The 19,966-nt window shown below is 38.0% G+C and overlaps 1 protein-coding gene across 1 annotated transcript in view; it reads right to left on the reverse strand.

Moving 5' to 3' along the window:
• The window catches only part of Cubn (cubilin), a 280,054-nt gene that overhangs the window by 117,168 nt on the left and 142,920 nt on the right, over positions 1-19,966 (reverse strand). The window contains exon 32 of the mRNA XM_026408130.2: positions 391-550. Coding sequence (XP_026263915.2) covers positions 391-550 — 160 coding nt within the window. The remainder of the gene's footprint in view (positions 1-390; positions 551-19,966) is intronic.

A 19,966-nucleotide genomic window follows, 5' to 3' on the forward strand; every position in this document is an offset into this window, starting at 1 on the left:
AAAGGACCAGATGAAAGGCAATGGGTGAAAAGGTCTTGGGGGAAACACTGAGAATCAGTGACTCTAGAATAAATTCTAATCAGTGGATGCAACACTGACTCTAGTATTAGTGGTACCTTTAAATATTAGTCTGAAAACTTTTTGAAATTACACAGTAGTTTTGAGAGAGATGTACATCCCCGGGAAGTCAATATCATCTAATTTAGACAAGGATAAAAATACCAGCAGTTGGAAAAATTATGAGTCCATAGCTTCCTAGTTCTATGTAAATTTTTGCATGTTGAGTAGGAGGCTGTGATTGGTTTCTGAGGACTGGTCTCATTTTTATTCCAGCACCAACAAGCCACTTAACAAATTTCTCCCATGTTTGGGGAACCACAGGGCACTTGCCTTGCCTGAATTTAGCTCGGAAGCCCCTGCTCTGTCTGGAAGGGCCAGACTGAAATCTCACAAAGAGGCTGCTCCCCGAAGAGATGATGGGGTTAGTCGGCTGCTGTCTTCCACACACCCTGGCAAGGCGGCTGCTTGCAGAGCTGACACCATCATATGTCTGCAAAGATAAAATATGGGGGAACTGGTTCAGAATTTCAGGCTTTCATCTGTGAGGCCCTCAGTCCATGTGCACTTGGGGAGCTAGCAGAAACCCACTCACTTGCTAGAACTAGTAAAACTGGCTTTAGATTATTGTCTTGTCATACACCTAGGTGCATGAGAATAGTTTTAGTTAATCTTTTGTCGCTGTGACTAAAATCAATACCTGATAAGAACAACTTAGAGGAGGAAAAATTTATTTTTGGTTCATGGTTACAAAGGTTTCTGTAACCATGGCTGAAGGGCACAGTGGAGGAAAACTGCTCACCTCATGGTAGAGTCAGGAAACAGAGAGAGGGAGGGATGGGGCCACAGAGCAGAGGTACCCTTCCAGGGCACAGCCGGAGTGACCCACCTCCTCCAGCCATACCTCACCTGCCTACAGTTACCATCCAGTCTGTCCATACTGAGCAGGTTACAGCTATGACAATCCAGTCATTACACCTCTAAACAGTCCTACACTACACAGGAACTTTCAAGAGTTACTTCATGTGAGCATGTTGGTGCTCATAGCAAGAATCAGTCATTGATCATTTCTAGGGATACCCTGAGAATCTGGCAGGAATTTCTCTGCCAGAGCCACTGTTAATTCTCTGGATGTTTTCATAAATGCTGTCCCTTTTACAGCCTTCTTACCTCCCTTCACCTCAGGGTAGGTCATACGCTCAACATGAACTGAAAATGTTTACTGCAAGAGTAAGTGGAGGAGCAAATAGTTGAGAATCAATGATGTGTAACCATTCATTGTCAGAAACCAAACATTTATTGTAACTTTTTGTTCTTCATAGGGTCATGGTCAAGAAGCAAGAGAGAGAGCTGCCCCACGCGCCTGCAGGGTAGGCGGACCTGCGACCCACCAGAAGAGCAGGTCCAGCGGCCTGCTGAGGGGCAGGCCCGCCCCCTCCCTCCGTGCCTGCAAGTTAGGCGGAACTCTGACCACTGGCACATCAGGCCCAGCGGCCTGCTGAGGGGCAGAGCCGCCCCCTCCCCCAGCACCTGCAAGGTAGGCGGACCTGCGACCCACCAGCAGGTCAGGCCCAGCAACCTGCAGAGTGACAGAGCTGCCCCACGCGCCTACAGGGTAGGCGGACCTGCGACCGACCGGCAGAGCAGACCTAGCGGCCTACCAGCGTGTAAGACAGATCACCCCAATTGGAAGAGGATCACAGCCACTACCTGCCCTGCAAGGGAGTTTTTTCAACTATACAAGAGCAATATAAATAAATAGAGGGAAAATTTCAAAAACACAACAGTTTCACCAAGCAGAAAGAAACGCCAGCAGTATGAAAAGACAAGGAAAGAAAGAACCACAAGCAATGCAGGTCAACTCAACTCTAGAAGAGGTAATAGCTGCAACAGATGGAATGTCAGACAAAGAATTCAGGATATACATGCTTCAGATGATCTGGAGTCTCAAGGAAGACATGAGACAGCAAAATCAGACAATGAAAGATCACTTTGACAAGGAACTACATAAACAAATCCAGGAAGTAAAAGATCAATTTCACAGGGAGATAGAGGTAATAAAAAACAAACAAATAGAAATCCTAGAAATGCAGGAAGCAATAAACCAACTTAAAAACTCAATTGAGAATACTACCAGCAGAGTAGATCACTTAGAAGATAGAACATCAGACAATGAAGACAAAGTATTTCAACTTGAAAAGAACATAGACAGCTCAGCAAGTCTGCTAAGAAACCATGAGCAAAACATCCAAGAAATATGGGATAATATTAAAAGACCAAACTTAAGAGTCATTGGGATACAGGAAGGCACAGAGCTCCAAACCAAAGGAATAAACAATCTATTAAATGAAATAATATGAGAAAACTTCCCAGACTTGAAGAATGAGACAGAATCCCAAATCCTAGAAGCCTACAGGACGCCGAACGTGCAAAACCATAAGAGATCCACACCTAGACACATTATAATGAAGATGCCCAACATACAGAATAAGGAGAGAATTTTAAAAGCTACAAGAGAAAGGAAGCAGATTACATTTAGGGGTAAACCAATCAGGATAACAGCTGATCTTTCAATACAGACTCTGAAAGCTAGAAGATCCTGGAATAACATATTTCAAACACTGAAAGAAAATGGGTTCCAACCAAGAATCGTGTATCCAGCGAAATTAAGATTCAGGATGGAAGATGAAATTAAAACCTTCCACAATAAACAAAAGTTAAAAGAATTTGCAGCTAGAAAACCATCTCTTCAAAAAATCCTTGGCAAAACATTACAGGAAGAGGAAATGGAAAATAACAATGAAAACCAACAGTGGGAGGTAGGACAGTAAAGGGGGGAAAATAATCAAAGAGGAAAACAAATCAGGTTTAGTAACATTAATAAACAAATATGGCTGGAAGAACAAACCATATCTCAATAATAACCCTAAATGTTAATGGCTTAAACTCACCAATTAAGAGACACAGGCTAGTTGAATGGATCACAAAACAAGACCCAACAATATGCTGCCTACAGGAGACGCATTTGATAGGAAAAGATATACATAGACTGAAGGTGAAAGGTTGGGAAAAATCTTATCACTCATATGGACTGCGGAAACAAGCAGGAGTGTCCATACTCATATCAAATAAAATAGATTTCAAGTCAAAGTTAATCAAAATGGATAAAGAGGGACACTACATACTGCTCAAGGGAACCTTACACCAACAAGACATAACAATCATAAATATATATGCCCCAAACAACATTGCTGGTGCTGCTATGTTCATCAAGCAAACTCTTCTCAAGTTCAAGAGTCTAATAGACCACCATACAATAATCATGGGAGACTTCAACACACCTCTCTCACCACTGGACAGATCTTCCAAACAAAAGTTGAATAAGGAAACTATAGAACTCAATAACACAATTAACAACCTAGACTTAATTGACATATATAGAATATACCACCCAACATCAAGCAGCTACACTTTTTTCTCAGCAGCACATGGATCCTTCTCAAAAATAGATCATATATTATGTCACAGGGCAACTCTTAGACAATATAAAGGAGTAGAGATAATACCATGCATCTTATCTGATCATAATGGAATGAAACTGAAAATCAACGATAAAAGAAGGAAGGAAAAATCACGCATCACTTGGAGAATGAACAATAGGTTACTGAATGATCAATGGGTTTTAGAAGACATCAAGGAGGAAATTTAGAGTTAAATGAAAACACAGACACAACATATCGGAATCTATGGGACACATTGAAAGCAGTTCTAAGAGGAAAATTCATTGCTTGGAGTTCATTTCTTAAAAAAAGAAAAAACCAACAAATAAATGATCTCATACTTCATCTCAAAATCCTAGAAAAAGAAGAGCAAAACAACAGCAAAAGAAGTAGAAGGCAAGAAATAATTAAAATCAGAGCTGAAATTAATGAAATCGAAACAAAAGAAACAATTGAAAAAATTGACAAAACTAAAAGTTGGTTCTTTGAAAAAATAAATAAAATCGACAGACCCTTAGACATGCTAACGAAGAGAAGAAGAGAGAGAACTCAAATTACTAGCATACGGGATGAAAAAGGCAATATCACAACAGACACTTCAGAAATACAGATGATAATCAGAAATTATTTTGAATCCTTATACTCCAATAAAATAGAAGATAGTGAAGGCATCGATAAATTTCTTAAGTCACATAATCTGCTCAGATTGAGTCAGGAGGATATTGACAACCTAAATAGACCAATATCAATTGAGGAAATAGAAGAAACCATCAAAAGATTACCATCTAAGAAAAGCCCAGGACCGGATGGGTATACAGCAGAGTTTTACAAAATCTTTAAAGAGGAACTAATACCAATACTTTTCAAGCTATTTCAGGAAATAGAAAAAGAGGGAGAACTTCCAAATTCATTCTACGAGGCCAACATCACCCTGATTCCAAAACCAGACAAAGACACTTCAAAGAAAGAAAACTACAGACCAATATCTCTAATGAACCTAGATGCAAAAATCCTCAATAAAATTCTGGCGAATTGGATACAAAAACATATCAAAAAAATTGTGCACCATGATCAAGTAGGATTCATCCCTGGGATGCAAGGCTGGATCAATATACAGAAATCAATAAATGTTATTCACCACATCAATAGACTTAAAGATAAGAACCATATGATCATCTCGATAGATGCAGAAAAAGCATTCGACAAAGTACAGCATCCCTTTATGTTCAAAACTCTTGAAAAACTAGGGATAACAGGAACATACCTCAACATTGTAAAAGCAATCTATGCTAAGCCTCAGGCTAGCATCATTCTGAATGGAGAAAAATTGAAGGCATTCCCTCTAAAATCTGGAACAAGACAGGGATGCCCTCTCTCACCACTTCTGTTCAACATAGTTCTCGAAACACTGGCCAGAGCAATTAGACAGACGAAAGAAATTAAAGGCATAAAAATAGGAAAAGAAGAACTTAAATTATCACTATTTGTGGATGATATGATACTATCTCTAAGAGACCCAAAAGGGTCTACAAAGAAACTACTAGAGCTAATAAGTGAATTCAGCAAAGTGGCAGGATATAAAATCAACATGCATAAATCAAAGGCATTCCTGTATATCAGCGACAAATCCTCTGAAATGGAAATGAGGACAACCACTCCATTCACAATATCCTCAAAAATAATAAAATACTTCGGAATCAACCTAACAAAAGAGGTGAAAGACTTATTCAATGAAAACTACAGAAACCTAAAGAGAGATATAGAAAAAGACCTTAGAAGATGGAAAAATATACCCTGTTCATGGATAGGCAGAACTAACATCATCAAAATGGGGATATTACCAACAGTTCTCTATAAGTTCAATGCAATGCCAATCAAAATCCCAACAGCATTTCTTGTAGAAATAGAGAAAGCAATCATGAAATTCATATGGAAAAATAAAAGACCCAGAATAGCAAAAACAATGCTAAGCAGGAAGTGTGAATCAGGTAGTATAGCGATACCAGACTACAAACTATACTACAGAGCAATAGTAACAAAAACAGCATGGTACTGGTACCAAAACAGGAGGGTGGACCAATGGTACAGAATAGAGGACACAGAAACCAATCCACAAAATTACAACTATCTTATATTTGATAAAGGGGCTAAAAGCATGCAATGGAGGAAGGATAGCATCTTCAACAAATGGTGCTGGGAAAACTGGAAATCCATATGCAACAAAATGAAACTGAATCCCTTTCTCTCACCATGCACAAAAGTTAACTCAAAATGGATCAAGGAGCTTGATATTAAATCAGAGACGCGGCATCTGATAGAAGAAAAAGTTGGCTACGATCTACATACTGTGGGGTCGGGCTCCAAATTCCTCAATAGGACACCCATAGCACAAGAGTTAAAAACTAGAATCAACAAATGGGACTTACTCAAACTAAAAAGTTTTTTCTCAGCAAAAGAAACAATAAGAGAGGTAAACAGGGAGCCTACATCCTGGGAACATATCTTTACTCCTCACACTTCAGATAGAGCCCTAATATCCAGAGTATACAAAGAACTCAAAAAATTAGACAATAAGATAACAAATAACCCAATCAACAAATGGGCCAAGGACCTGGAGAGACACTTCTCAGAGGAGGACATACAATCAATCAATAAGTACATGAAAAAATGCTCACCATCGCTAGTAGTCAGAGAAATGCAAATCAAAACCACCCTAAGAAACCATCTCACTCCAGTAAGATTGGCAGCCATTAGGAAGTCAAACAACAACAAGTGCTGGCGAGGATGTGGAGAAAAGGGTACACTTGTTCATTGTTGGTGGGACTGCAAATTGGTGCAGCCAATTTGGAAAGCAGTATGGAGATTTCTTGGAAAGTTGGGAATGGAACCACCATTTGACCCAGCTATTCCCCTTCTGGGTCTATTCCCTAAAGACCTAAAAAGAGCATGCTACAGGGACACTGCTACATCGATGTTCATAGCAGCACAATTCAAGATAGCAAGATTGTGGAACCAACCTAGATGCCCTTCAATAGATGAATGGATAAAAAAAAATGTGGCATTTATACACAATGGAGTATTACTCTGCATTAAAAAATGACAAAATCATAGAATTTGGAGGGAAATGGATGGCATTCGAGCAGATTATGCTAAGTGAAGCTAGCCAATCCTTAAAAAACAAATGCCAAATGACTTAATTGATATAAGGGGAGTAACTAAGGACAGGGTAGGGATGAAGAGCTAGAGAAGAGGATTAACATTAAACAGGGATGAGAGGTGGGAGGGAAAGAGAGAGAGAAGGGAAATTGCATGAAAATGGAAGTTGATCCTCAGGGTTATACAAAATGTCATATAAGAGGTAAGGAGGGGTAAGAGAAGAATAATACAAGTGGAAGAAATGATTTACAGTAGAGGGGGTAGAGAGAGAAGAGGGGAGGGGAGGGGGGGAGGGGAGGGGAGGGGGGATAGTAGAGGATAGGAAAGGCAGCAGAATACATCAGACACTAGAATGGCAATATGTCAATCAATGGAAGTGTAACTGATGTGATACAGCAATCTGTATACGGGGTAAAAATGGGAGTTCATAACCCACTTGAATCAAACTGTGAAATATGATATATTAAGAACTGTGTAATGTTTTGAACTACCAAAAATAAAAAAAAGAAGCAAAAGAAATGGCATGCTTCCAATGTGAGCCTAATTGAGAAAATTATCTCATTTTTTTAAATTCTTTTAATGTCTGGGGCTCTGACTCTGCCCAGTACTATGCTGGAACTTATCTGTCCCTCCATTCCTGCCAATGGAAAAGAGGCTACATCACACAGACCCCAAATCTCGGTATCAATTTATGAAATTAAAGCTTAGACATCTATTTGCTTGGAACTCTGTGTCCAGTATGGATTTTTGAACACTTTTATGTGTAAACCAGGGAGAAATGAGTTACTTGTCTTTGGATGACAATAATAATATCTGCCCTTCATTATGTGCTTACTATATTCCAGGAACTGGATTCAGACCTTCACATATGCTCTCCATTTTATCCTTCCAGCCTTTGCTAAGATCCTGAGTAATGTGGCCAAGTCACACAATTCCTAAATAGGTCACTTTGAGCCATATGGGTAGACTTTAGAGTCCAGAATTGAAAATCTTTCATTTAATTCAATGCAAGATATCAATTGAGCATCATAGATGCAATACCCTGCCAACCACCAGAATGAGACGTAAACTATGAGATTAAAATATGGCTGTTTAACTAAAAACAAACTGCCATTCATATTTTATAAGACTATCTAAAAATTAAATTATGTCTTCTTTTTCTTTTCTTTTTTTTTAGAGAGAGAGAGAGTTTTTTAATATTTATTTTTTAGTTTTCGGTGGACACAACATCTTTATTTTATTTTTATGTGGTGCTGAGGATCGAACCCAGCGCCCCCGCGCATGCCAGGCGAGTGCACTACCACTTGAGCCACATCCTCAGCCCCAAATTATGTTTTCTTAACCAATTAAAACTACAGTTTCTATTTTTTATTTGTTTTTTTTAGATATACATGTCAGTAGAGTATATTTTGACATATTATACATACATGGAGTATAACTTAGTCTCATTAGGATCCCATTCTTGCAGTTGTACATGATGTGGAGTTTCATTGGTCGAGTGTTCATATATGAACATGGCAAAGTTATGTCCAATTCATCTACTGTTTTCCTATTCCCATCCTTCCTCCCTTCCCTTCATTCCCCTTTGTCTAAACCAGTGAACTTCTAGTCTTCCCTCCCCGCACCTCCTTATTGTGTATTTGTATCCACTTATCAGGGAGAATATTAGGCCTTTGGATTTGGGGGATTGGCTTATTTCACTTAGCATGATAATCTCCAGATCAATCCATTTACCAGCAAATACCATAATTTCATCCTTTTTTATCACTGAGTAATATTCCATTTGTATATATACATTTTCTTTATCCATTCATTTGTGAAAGGACATATAGGTGTTTTTCATAGCTTAACTATTGTGAATTGAGCTGCTATATACATTGATGTGGCTGTGTCACTGTAGTATGCTAAATTAAAGTCTTTGGGGTATATACTGAGAATTGAGATAACTGGGTCAAATGGTGGGTCCATTCCAAGTTTTTTGAGGAATCTCCATTCTGCCTGCTTTCCAGAATGGTTGCACCAATTTGGAGTCCCACCAGCAATGTATGAGTGTACCTTTCCCCCGACATCCTCACCAACATCTATTTTTTTTGTAATTTTTTTTAATATTTATTTTTTAGAAGTAGTTGGACACAATACCTTTATTTTGTTTATTTATTTTTATGTGGTGCTGATGATTGAGCACAGGGCTTCCCACGTGCTAGATGAGCACTCTACAGCTGAGCCAAAATCCCAGCCCCATGTATTTTTGATAATTGCCATTCTGACTGGAGTGAGCTGAAATCTCAGTGTAGTTTTAATTTGCATTTCTCTGATTGCTAGAGATGTTGTGCATTTTTTTCATGTATTTATAGACCATTCATATTTCTTCTTCTGTGAAGTGCCTGTTCTGTTCTTTTGCCCATTTATTGATTGGGTTATTTGATTTTTGGTGTTAAGTTTTTTGAGTTGTTTGTATATCCTGAATATTAATGTTCTATCTGAGGTACAGGTGGCAAAGATTTTCTCCTATTATGTAGGATCTCTCTTCATGTTCTTGATTGTTTCCTTTTCAGTGAAGAAGATTTTTAGTTTGATACCATCCCATTTATTGATTCTTGATTTTACTTCTTGCACTTTAGGAGTCTTGTTGAGGAAGTCAGTTCCTAACCTGACATGATGGAGAGTTGGGCCTACTTCATCTTCTAGTAAGTGCAGGGTCTCTGGTCTAAGGACTCGGTCTTTGATCCACTTTCAGCTGAGTTTGGTTCAGGGTGAGAGATGAGGGTTCAGTTTCATTCTGCTATATATGGATTTCCAGTTTTCCGAGCATCATTTGTTGAAGAAGCTATCTTTTCTCCAATGTGTATTTATGGAACCTTTGTCTAGTATGAGAAAACTGTATTCATGTGGGTTTGTCTCTGTGTCTTCTATTCTGTTCCTTTGGTCTTCATGTCTGTTTTGGTGCCAATACTATGCCATGTTTGTTACTATAGCTCTGTGGTGTAAATTAAGGTCTCGTATTGTGATGTCCCTGCAATACTTTTCTTGCGAAGGTTGCTCTCGCTATTCTGGGTCTCTTATCAAAATACAGTTTCTAATCTAGTTGAACTGCTTTTTTTTTTTTTTTGGACATTTCAAACACCTGAAACAATAACCAAACAACCTCTTACTACAACTACATTCATACTTCAACATATTCTTAAATATTATCACCATTGGTTTACTTCATGTCTTTACTATGTTTTTAGTGGATTTTTTACCTTTCTAAGCTTGTAGCTGTGATGTCTTAGGGTTTTAGTAATGTTCTATTATTACTATCTTGGTTTCATTATCAAAAGATAAAACATACCTTCTTAGAACTTCTGGAGTTATAGAGCTGGGGAACTTAGGAACTGACTTGATCAAGGTACAAGAATGCTCACTTCTCTCAAAATGATTTGTTTATTTGTCAGAACAACATTCCTTACTTTCTTAAACTCTGGTGAAATGCTGGATTCTGTGTGTGAAGTTTATAGACGACATCCTCCCTTTAAAACTCACAAAAGTTAGGAACTTTTTTCAAGTCTACAGACTTACAAAGATAAACCTCTTCTAGTCTTTTATTTCAGTGAGTAAGTAAATATTAATTCTTCTTTTTCTTCTTTTTTTGGGTGTGTGTGTTGGGGGAGTACTGAGGATTGAACCCAGGGCCTTGTGCATGCAATGCAAGTACTCTACCAACTGAGCTCTATCTCCAGCCCTAATTTTTCTTTTTCTAAGCCTTATTTTTGCACTAAGTAGTTTCAATGCTCTCAAAAGAAAGAAGCAAATAAGGTTTAAGAAGGGGGGGGGGGAAGGGGTGCCTATTAGAAACCTCAGAAACCCACATGAATGAGCATTTTCCTGAGGATCCCTGAAAGGGGCACATCTAGGAGAGCTTCCCAGGCCCTCCCCTCTCCCCTCAATTCCCAGAATTTTGGGCACTCTGCTGAATTTCATCAGGCTGAGACATTCCTTCACATAGAACGGATCCAAAATAGAAGGTTTTCAAATGCCCTTGAACTAAAATTATATATCAATGCAATGCCAAATGTGTGAGTGTGTTGTGATTTTATAAGCACCATAACAAATACCTTAATCTAATCTGCAAGATTATGTGCTTTTCTTTAATTTAGAAAATGACATAAGTGTGCTAGCTATTAAACTACAATCTTGTCCAATGTAAGCTAACAAGTTTATCCAAGATCACATAGCTAGTCATTAGCAGTCTTCTCTTACCAAGTTCTATGTTGTAGCACATCACTTCTCTTTAAAGTTCTTGTGATGGGTGTTAATTTGTGTGTGTATGTGTGTGTATGATTGTCATTTTATGAAATTCGAAAGCCTCAGACTATAAATAAGGTAGTTTTTTTTAACTCCATTTTTGAATATGAATTCCCTTGAGAGTGTTAACTCCTATAATATGAAGTCAGCATTCTCACATTTAAGGTTATAATTTGCAAAGTTATAAGAAAAGCATTGGAAGGAATGAAAGAAATATGAGAAACCTCTTTCTTATTTATTTTAAATTATAATATCAATATGCACTTCCCTTGCTTCCACTTACTTCCCAAGGCAGTGCTAGTAAATTGTATTACTATTGGGTCCACCTATAATATATTCATAAAACTTATATAATTCTTACTTACATCTACTGTTAAGTTTTCTATAGTCAAAATAACAAAACTTAACTTTATCATATAAAAAAGAGAGTTTAGATTTTTAGTACAGAAACTGGTGCATAATAGACACTAAATATTGGATGTACAGATCAATAAATGACTAACCTATGACAGCTAAGGTCTTTAAGAACAGAGGGCAAGAGTCAAGAAAAAAACCTGAGTTAAGAGAAGCTAGGTTGGGGATGTGGCTCAAGCGGTAGCATACTCGCCTGGCATGCGTGCGGCCCGGGTTCGATCCTCAGCACCACATACAAAGAAAGATGTTGTGTCCGCCGAAAACTAAAAAATAAATATTAAAAAAAAAGAGAAGCTGTCCTTTCCTTCATGGGATGGACTATATCAACACACAGTAGGCACAACAGCAGGTAAGAGGCTACTCAGAGGGGGAAAGATATTAATTGTGACTGCTATATGGGCAGGCATTCTGGGCCCAAAGGGGGAAGGGCAGGGGTCTAATCACATGTCATAGCTAACCCTGCCAACTCAGCTCCCAGGTGTCTTTCACCTGCAATGTAAGAGAAGGTGAAGGCAGGAGACTGGCCAAGGGCGTCGGACTCATCTTGAAGAATGAGTATCCTGAATACATGACTTATTACAGTGCTATTGGAGCCCTTCACATCCTAAGCTCCAGTCAGAAGTACAAAAGAAGGCAAAAGCTTATGAATTTTCACACTTGATATTTCAATACCTTGAGGAGATTTGGATAAATGTCAACCATTGCCAGGGTTAACACGTGTCAATCTTGTCATATGTCAAGTGACATGTGGAGGAAAACCATTTGGATGGGAGAACAGCATCCTCTCCTGATGACATTTAAAATTCTGGGGAATCCATGCTCACAGTCCTTAGGAACGGAAATTGGAGAAAATAAAGGAGCCAAGCAATGAGAACCTTTGCCTTCCGATACACATAATGGTAATACAAGTATGTATTATTTAAGAACATGTATATTTAAAGTTAAGCACAATTCTTTTTAGAGGGAAAAAATGCTTTTTATTTAGCAAAATTCCTCCCCTAACCTTTGAGAACATGAACAGTATGATGGAGGTGGTGTTTTATGTTGGTTGGGGTGGGGACATGTTGTTCCCCTTTCTATACTTTCTAATCTGTTGCTCTGTAAGATGGGGTTGACATGAGTATATAGCTCAGTTAGTATTTGTGAGAATTGAATGAGTTAAAAAAATATAAAGTGCTTAGGAGACTTCCTGGAACATAGTAAGTATGTAGTAGATATTAACTTCTACTATTAAAATGAGACAGAGAGCTAAATTGCTACATAAGAAATGAGATAGGAAACTATGAAGGCAAAAAAGTCCAAATAGGGGTTGTTCAGTAATGTGGATGAGAAAAGAGCCTGAGTTGGACATAAAATCAATACAAATGACTGAGTAGAAGATTGTGAGCACTGGAGTAGTAGGCAACTTTTGACATGGCTTCTAGTCATTCCCAACTCCTGGGATTGTGCCCTTGTGTAATCTCCTCTCTTGGAGTGTGAGATGTCTTATTTTATACCCAATGTCTTATTTTAAATGAATGGAATATAGCAAAATTGACTTGCTTTTAAATGACTTGCTTTCAGTTAACAGACTATTCTAACCATCTATTTCCTGGTTGGCTAACAATGGGGAGGGACTTCTACCCTGCTGGTCTTCTCTCACTTGTTGGCCCTCTCTCTCTATTGCTTGCTGTATAGAAGCAAGCTGCCGCCTTCTGTATAAAATATTCTATGGAGAGGCCTGCATGGTGAGGAGTCAGGGGGCCTGGAGCCCTCAAGAAACTGAATCCTGCCAACAATCACATGACTGAGCAGGGTGGGACCCAGGTAAGCTAATCTTGGCTTTCTTATCCATGGAAACTATAAATATAGTTGTTCTTTTTACATTATTATTAATTTATTGATTTTTTTAAACATGACTGCTGAATCCATTCTGATGTAATCATACATGCTTGGAATGTATCTTATTCTAGTTAGAGTCCCATTCTTTCGGATGTATATGGTGGTGGGATTCACTGTGTTGTTTTCACATATTTACATGGGAAAATTATGTCCAATTCATTCCACTCTCTTTCCATTGCCTATGCTCCCTCCCTTCCCTACATTCTCCATTGTCTAATCTACTGCGCTTTTATTCTTCCTCTCACCACCCCCCCTCCCTCACTGCAGGTTAGCTTCCACATACCAGAGAAAACATTCGACCTTTGGTTTTATGGGACTGATTTACTTAGCATAACAGTCTCCAGTTCCATCCATTTACTGGCAAATGCCATGATTTTATTTCTCTTTATGCCTGAGTATTGTTCCATTGTGTACATATACACGACGTTTTCTTTATCCATTCATCTGTTGAAGGGCACCTAGGCTGGTTCCATAGTTTAGCTGTTGTGAATTGAGCTGCTATAAACATTGATGTGGCTGCATCACTGTAGTACGCTGATTTTAAGTCCTTTGAGTATGAACTGAGGAATGGGAGAGCTGGGTCAAATGGTGGATCCATTCCAAGTTTTTTGAGGAATCTCCATAACTGCTTTCCATTGGTTGCACAAATTTGCATTCCCACCAGCAATCCAGAGTGAACTTTTCTTTTCCCACATCCTTGCCAACATTTATTATTGCTTGTATTCTCAATAATTCCCATTTTGACTGGAGTGAGCTGGAATCTCAGTTTAGTTTTAATTTGCATTTCTCTAATTGTTAGAGATGTTGAACATTTTTTCATATATTTGTTGACCATTTGTAAATAGAGTGATTCTAAGCCCTTATGTTTTGGCGTGATTTGTTGCAAAAATCTAGTAACTACATAGTGAATGTGAAATGAAGGATTGAGGAAAACATAGACAAAGACTTCCTAAGAACAAGGAACCTTTTTTTTTTTTTTGAGATACACACATTTTATTTTTATATAAGCCAGTTTGGGTTGAGATTTCTGACACTTGAAATCAAGAGCCCTAATTCAAAAACTGCAATGCAAGGAAGAAGAGGAAATGAAAATAATTTAGTTTTGTGAAGGTCTTTAAATTTGAGTCTCAATAGATTCCTGCCAACTAACATTCATGCTCTTGTGCTATCCCCTCTCCTAGAACAAGGAATCTAATATTACATTTTAGGTTAACTACTGTGCTGCTTTTTGTTGTAGTCATCTTCCAATGCCTGGAATACTTATTTGTTTATTATTTATTTATTTATAGTTGTAGATGAACACAGCACCTCCATTTTTTAATTTTTATGTGGTGCTGAGGATCGAACCCAGTGCCCCACACATGCAAGGTGAGCACTCCACCACTGAGCTACAACCCAGCCCTGGAGTATTTATTTAAAATCTACTATACAAGGGCCTGGGGAAGTAGCTCTGTGGGAGAGTGCTTGCCTAGCATGTGTGAGGTTCTCAGTTCAATCCCCAGCTCTATACACACAAAAATAAAGTTTTAAAGTTCACTACCCAAAAGGTGTCAGGTGCATGGTATTTTCAAGAAATTAAAAAAAAGGGTGGGGTATAAATTATAAGTTTCTCTTCACAACGGGCAGAGAGAAAGGGAACAGTCAGAAGATGCAAGACACAGAGGAACAGAACTTTTAACACTGGCCAGAAATAGAAATCTGGGTGACTAGCAAAACATATGCTATTTCCCATCTGCCCTTTTAAAATACCTGAAAATGCTATGGAGGAGTTGATGGGGTTTTCCATATTTCTCTCTCCTTTTCCTCAACTGTGCCAACCTCTACTGAAGGGACCAAAATGATTCATTGCACTTTTTGACTTGGAATCTCTAGCAGATGAAGGGAGGATGTTTCGGTGGAATGGTGGAGACAATGAGTAGATTGGGCTGTGAATGCAAAGGGAGTGGGGGAGACAGTGTGGTATCTTTGCTTTCCATTCATTGACGTCTCTCCTAGGGTCAGAATGAGGAGTTAATTGAGGTAATATGTGCTGCTTGGAATGTGATATACAATCATTCAATGCTACTTCCCCTGAAGAACTTCACTGGGTTTCCTTTTTAGTTTTTGTGTTTCTGACTTACTTCTTTGAAAAGTAAAGCTTTTACAAATCATTCAGGGATTCACAAAATCCATTTATGTATGAGGTTGAGTTTGGGATAACAAAGTATCCAGTCAAGATTAGGAAGATGTCTTGGTCTGCTGAGGTGGCTGTAACAGAATGCCACTGATTTGTTGGATCATAAGCCACAAATATTAATTGCTCACAGTTTTGGAGGCTGGTAAGTCCAAGATCAAGGAAACAGCAGATTTGGTGTCTGGGCAGGGCCTGTTCCTTCATGGACTGACTCTTATCACTATAGTCTCACTATAGTGGAAGGGCCCGGTGATTCTCTGGGGCCTCTTTTATAAGGGCACTAACTTCATTCATGAGGGCTCCACCCTCATGACCATCTCCCAAAGGCCCTCACCAGCAGAAGGGCAGTGATTTTAAAAGTCTCTGTGTTCCTCCCCACATTGCTTCCCTACAATACTTACTGTGTTCCAAAACCAAGTTTCATAAATACTCAAAAAGTGGAGCCCAAATGGATGTTGACAACCACGCTCAGCTCAAACACGTGGTTGCACTCCTCTCATTTTGCTCAGCCTGAGCAGATAGGCTACTCACAGAGTCCAGCTGAGCTGAAGCTCTCCACCTGACCAACTGAGATGCAAGTGAAAAGTACACTGAGTTTTGAACACTTGGAACACCTGGCTTCAAACACAGCCGTCTTAGAGTCGGGCACCTGGGCTGGAGCCAGAATCTACCAGGGGTATTTTCTTTTGCCAAAACATTTTAGAAACTTCCTGGCATCAATTTCATCAAATTTAAAATTGGGGATAGGTCATTCCTCCTTGTGGCCTCCTAAGGTTATTGTAAAGGTCAAATAAGATAATGTATTGAAAGTTTGGTGGGAAGTGTGATTATGCAAGTAAGCTTTTCTCACTGAAAAATTCTCATATATACATTTTTTAAATTTTAATATTTATTTTTTAGGTGTAGATGGACACAACACAATGCCTTTATTTTTACGTGGTGCTGAGAATTGAACCCGGGTCCCGCGCGTGCTAGGTGAGCGCTCTACTGCTGAGCCACAATCCCAGCCCTTCATATATACATTTTTAAACGAAACATGATGATATGCTGTAAAGTTATAAGCTGACCTCCGTTTCTAGGTGTCTACACTGAAGAAAATTCCTGAATGGTTAAATAAAGATATACCTATAAAAATATTCAGCACAAAAAGGCAGCTATAGCAAAACATTGAAAGTAAGTTAAATGTTCATTAGCAAGAGAATGGGTAATTGACTCAGGGCATACATATAAAATGGAATACTGTATAGTCACAAAAAAGGCATTAGATCCAAATATTTTAACAATATCAAAAAATGTTAAAAACAGAGAACTGAGTAAAAAGAGTAAATTGAAGGATATATACTGTGAGATGTTATTTACATAAAATTTAAAAATGTGCCATAATATTTTATAGTGTGTGTGGATATAGACATATAATGAAAACTATAAAAACCAGTCATGGGAATCATTAACAAAAATTCTCACTAGTGTTTTCTTTAGGATGGGAAATAGAATGGTATCAATGATTGGTACATATGGGACTTAATTGTCTTTAACAGTGGATTTCTTTTGAGGGGAAAAAATTGAAGCAAATATGAAAAAGTATTAAGATTTGGGAGGTTTGGGCATGGGGATGTTTTTGTACATTAGAAGTTTCAATAAAGATAGCCTATATAAAGGAAATCATAGGAAATGTAGACCAAGATTCACATGAGAATATTCTTCATAACATTGTTAAAAATAAGAAGACAAAAAAAGAAATAATCTAAATGGTCTGTAATTATAGTGATTAACTATGCCTGTATAATTAATGAACCAATTTTTAAAATAAAAATATTCACATAAAATTAAGTGAAAAAGATAGTATACACAAAATCATGTGTAATATTCTCTAAACTATGCATGCATATATGTAGGTGTGCATATTTGTGAGTGTGTGTAGATAATAACCAAAAATGGAATAGTTTGTATCTGTATTAGAATATTAAAGTTGGCATTATTTCCTATTTCTTTTCTGTATTTCACAAATGGAATATGAAGCGCATGTAAAATCTGTAAATAGAATCTACATTAATTTTTTTAATGTTTAGCCATTCAGTGTTTATATACTGTCATGACTCATGTAACAGTAGGGCAGCAGGATCTAAGCCACATAGATATTAATACCATTCAATCTGCATCTCCTGCCTGGAGGAATGTCTCAAGTTTAATGGATATGGCTTCTGTTTTAAGATCTCTCAAACATTTGTTAGTTGACTCATTTCTATAACTGGACCCCAGCCCTCTCTCTTAAGCTTCACATTCATATAGCCAACTGCATACCAGATGTCACCTCTTCTATGTCCCACGAACTTTGAAAAGAAGCATCTCAAACTGAATCCATCTCCTCAACCCTGTCACCCTATGTCTCCTTCATCAACATCTCTTGCCTCAGTAAAAGCCCAGAAGCATGTACCCAACCACCAAACCATCTTAGATCTTTCCTTTGTCTCTCTGCCCCCAATCCAGGGGATCAGTATGTTCTGTCAATTCTCTCCCTGATTTATCTCTTCGCTGGTCTCTTCTTCTCACCCAGAGCCGCCTCTGAGTATCTTTGTGCCTGAATCTTGCCTAGGTCCCTCTTTCCTGCTTTAAATTTGCACACCCCCCCCACTTAATTTATTCTCAATTACCAGTGTGCAAAGTGCTCTTTCTAAAATGTAAAATCAAATAACAAAGGGAAGCTCAATAGCCATATACATTTTTAAACTGCACCAGATAAAGATAAGTAACCACTGAGGGCTTTGCTTAAGGACTGAAGAACGTGTGACTGACCCCGATGTGGGACACAGCCCATCAGCCTGCAGTTCCCTCGCTGTCCCCATCAAAACCCTAGCATGATTAGATGGCTTATGGTCACCTGACATAAATGTCAGTCATCACTTACAGCCCAAAGCTCATGACTGCAGGGGAAAATGAATTTTAGCTTCCTAGTAACACTTGTATTTTCATTTCCAGAAATAAGAATATAATCCTTCAGATTTGTCGAAGAGTAGGAGTTGCGAAATCTCCTGTCTTCTTGTTTTTACTGTTTTATCATACTCAGGGAGGAAATAAACCAATTTTAAAGTATGGGTTAAAATTATTATGAACCAGAGCAAGAACAAACTACTCTGATTCAAGAGCAAAGCATACAGCATATTTTATAATCCCCAAAGTATCAAAATGTTGTACCTAAGCTTCAGAGTTGAGCTTCCCATGCAAAGAAATTAGGGAATATATATGAATGTGCTTTTATTTTCATGTTTTGCACTATTACTTTTTCTTTCTTACTTGTAAACCTCCTGAAATGTATCAAAATAATGTATGTATGGAGTGATAAAATTTGCTAATATATTAAAGAATGTATAAAAAATTACAATACATATTTTAAGATTTTTAAAAAATTTATATAAAAATGGGTGCTGTTTTTGAATTCATGTGGATACTGAGCAAAGAGCTAAGGGTTATAGGTCCAGTTCTGTGCACCTAAGATTCACAATTTTATTTGTTTTTCCTCCTTTTCTTTCTTTTAAGGTTCACAATTTTACAAAAGATAACTTAAGACTTTTAACATGGTATTAATAGTAATAGAAACAGTGGTCGTAATAGAAAAATTAAGAGTAGCAGCAATTACTAATCTGTAGCAGACATTAACAAGAACTTTTTTAAAAATGTTTTTTTAGTTATAAATGGGCATAGCATCTTTATTTTATTATTATTTTATTTTTATGTAGTGCTGAGGATCGAACCCAGTGCCTTACACATGCTAAGTGAGTGCTCTACCACTGAGCCCCAGCCCCAGCCCCATTGACAAGTTCTTTATACACATTTCTAAAAAGTTAATTCTTCTTACTGCTTCATTTTGTAGTTGAGAAAACAGGCTTAGAAAACATGTTATTTGCTCTTAGTCTCACACTTAGAGGGGCAAAGTATTAACTATCTTATTGGCCTCTGATCAATTATCATTAAACTAAGAGAAAAAGTAAAGTTAAACTTTATTCGTTCAGTTAGAATATGGAGAGACCACAGTTCTGTGAAGCCAAGGTATCATGGTCTCCTAGAAAGATAATCTTGAGAGCTCTCAAAATAGAATGGAAATCTTCCACCATTTATCTAGAACGGCACTAAAGCATCCTTGGTAGTATTTTAGAAAGTCTTAGGTTGCACTGCGGCAGATTTCAGGGTGGCTGGCATCTGTCATGCATTCCATTCCACTGAACATGCATGGGATTCCCAGCATGGCTAATTTAGTAGGACATGTAACAAAGAGCACAGTGTCTAGGCCAACAAATAAACCAGAATTTATATCCCTTAGTTCTAACCTGGATTCTGTTCTTGAATTCAGATCTAAATCTATGCCTTGCCCTTTTCTGGTCTAATTACAATTCTCTGGTCTAGTGTGAACTCTTTTCTCACCTTGACCCTGGTCTAATTTGGCTTTCATCCTGGTTTTTATCCTTGACTTCATTTTTAACTCCATCTGGCAACACATGTCTCCTGC

This window comes from Urocitellus parryii, chromosome 9, assembly GCF_045843805.1.
Source record: "Urocitellus parryii isolate mUroPar1 chromosome 9, mUroPar1.hap1, whole genome shotgun sequence".
Classification (NCBI taxonomy): Eukaryota; Metazoa; Chordata; class Mammalia; order Rodentia; family Sciuridae; genus Urocitellus; species Urocitellus parryii.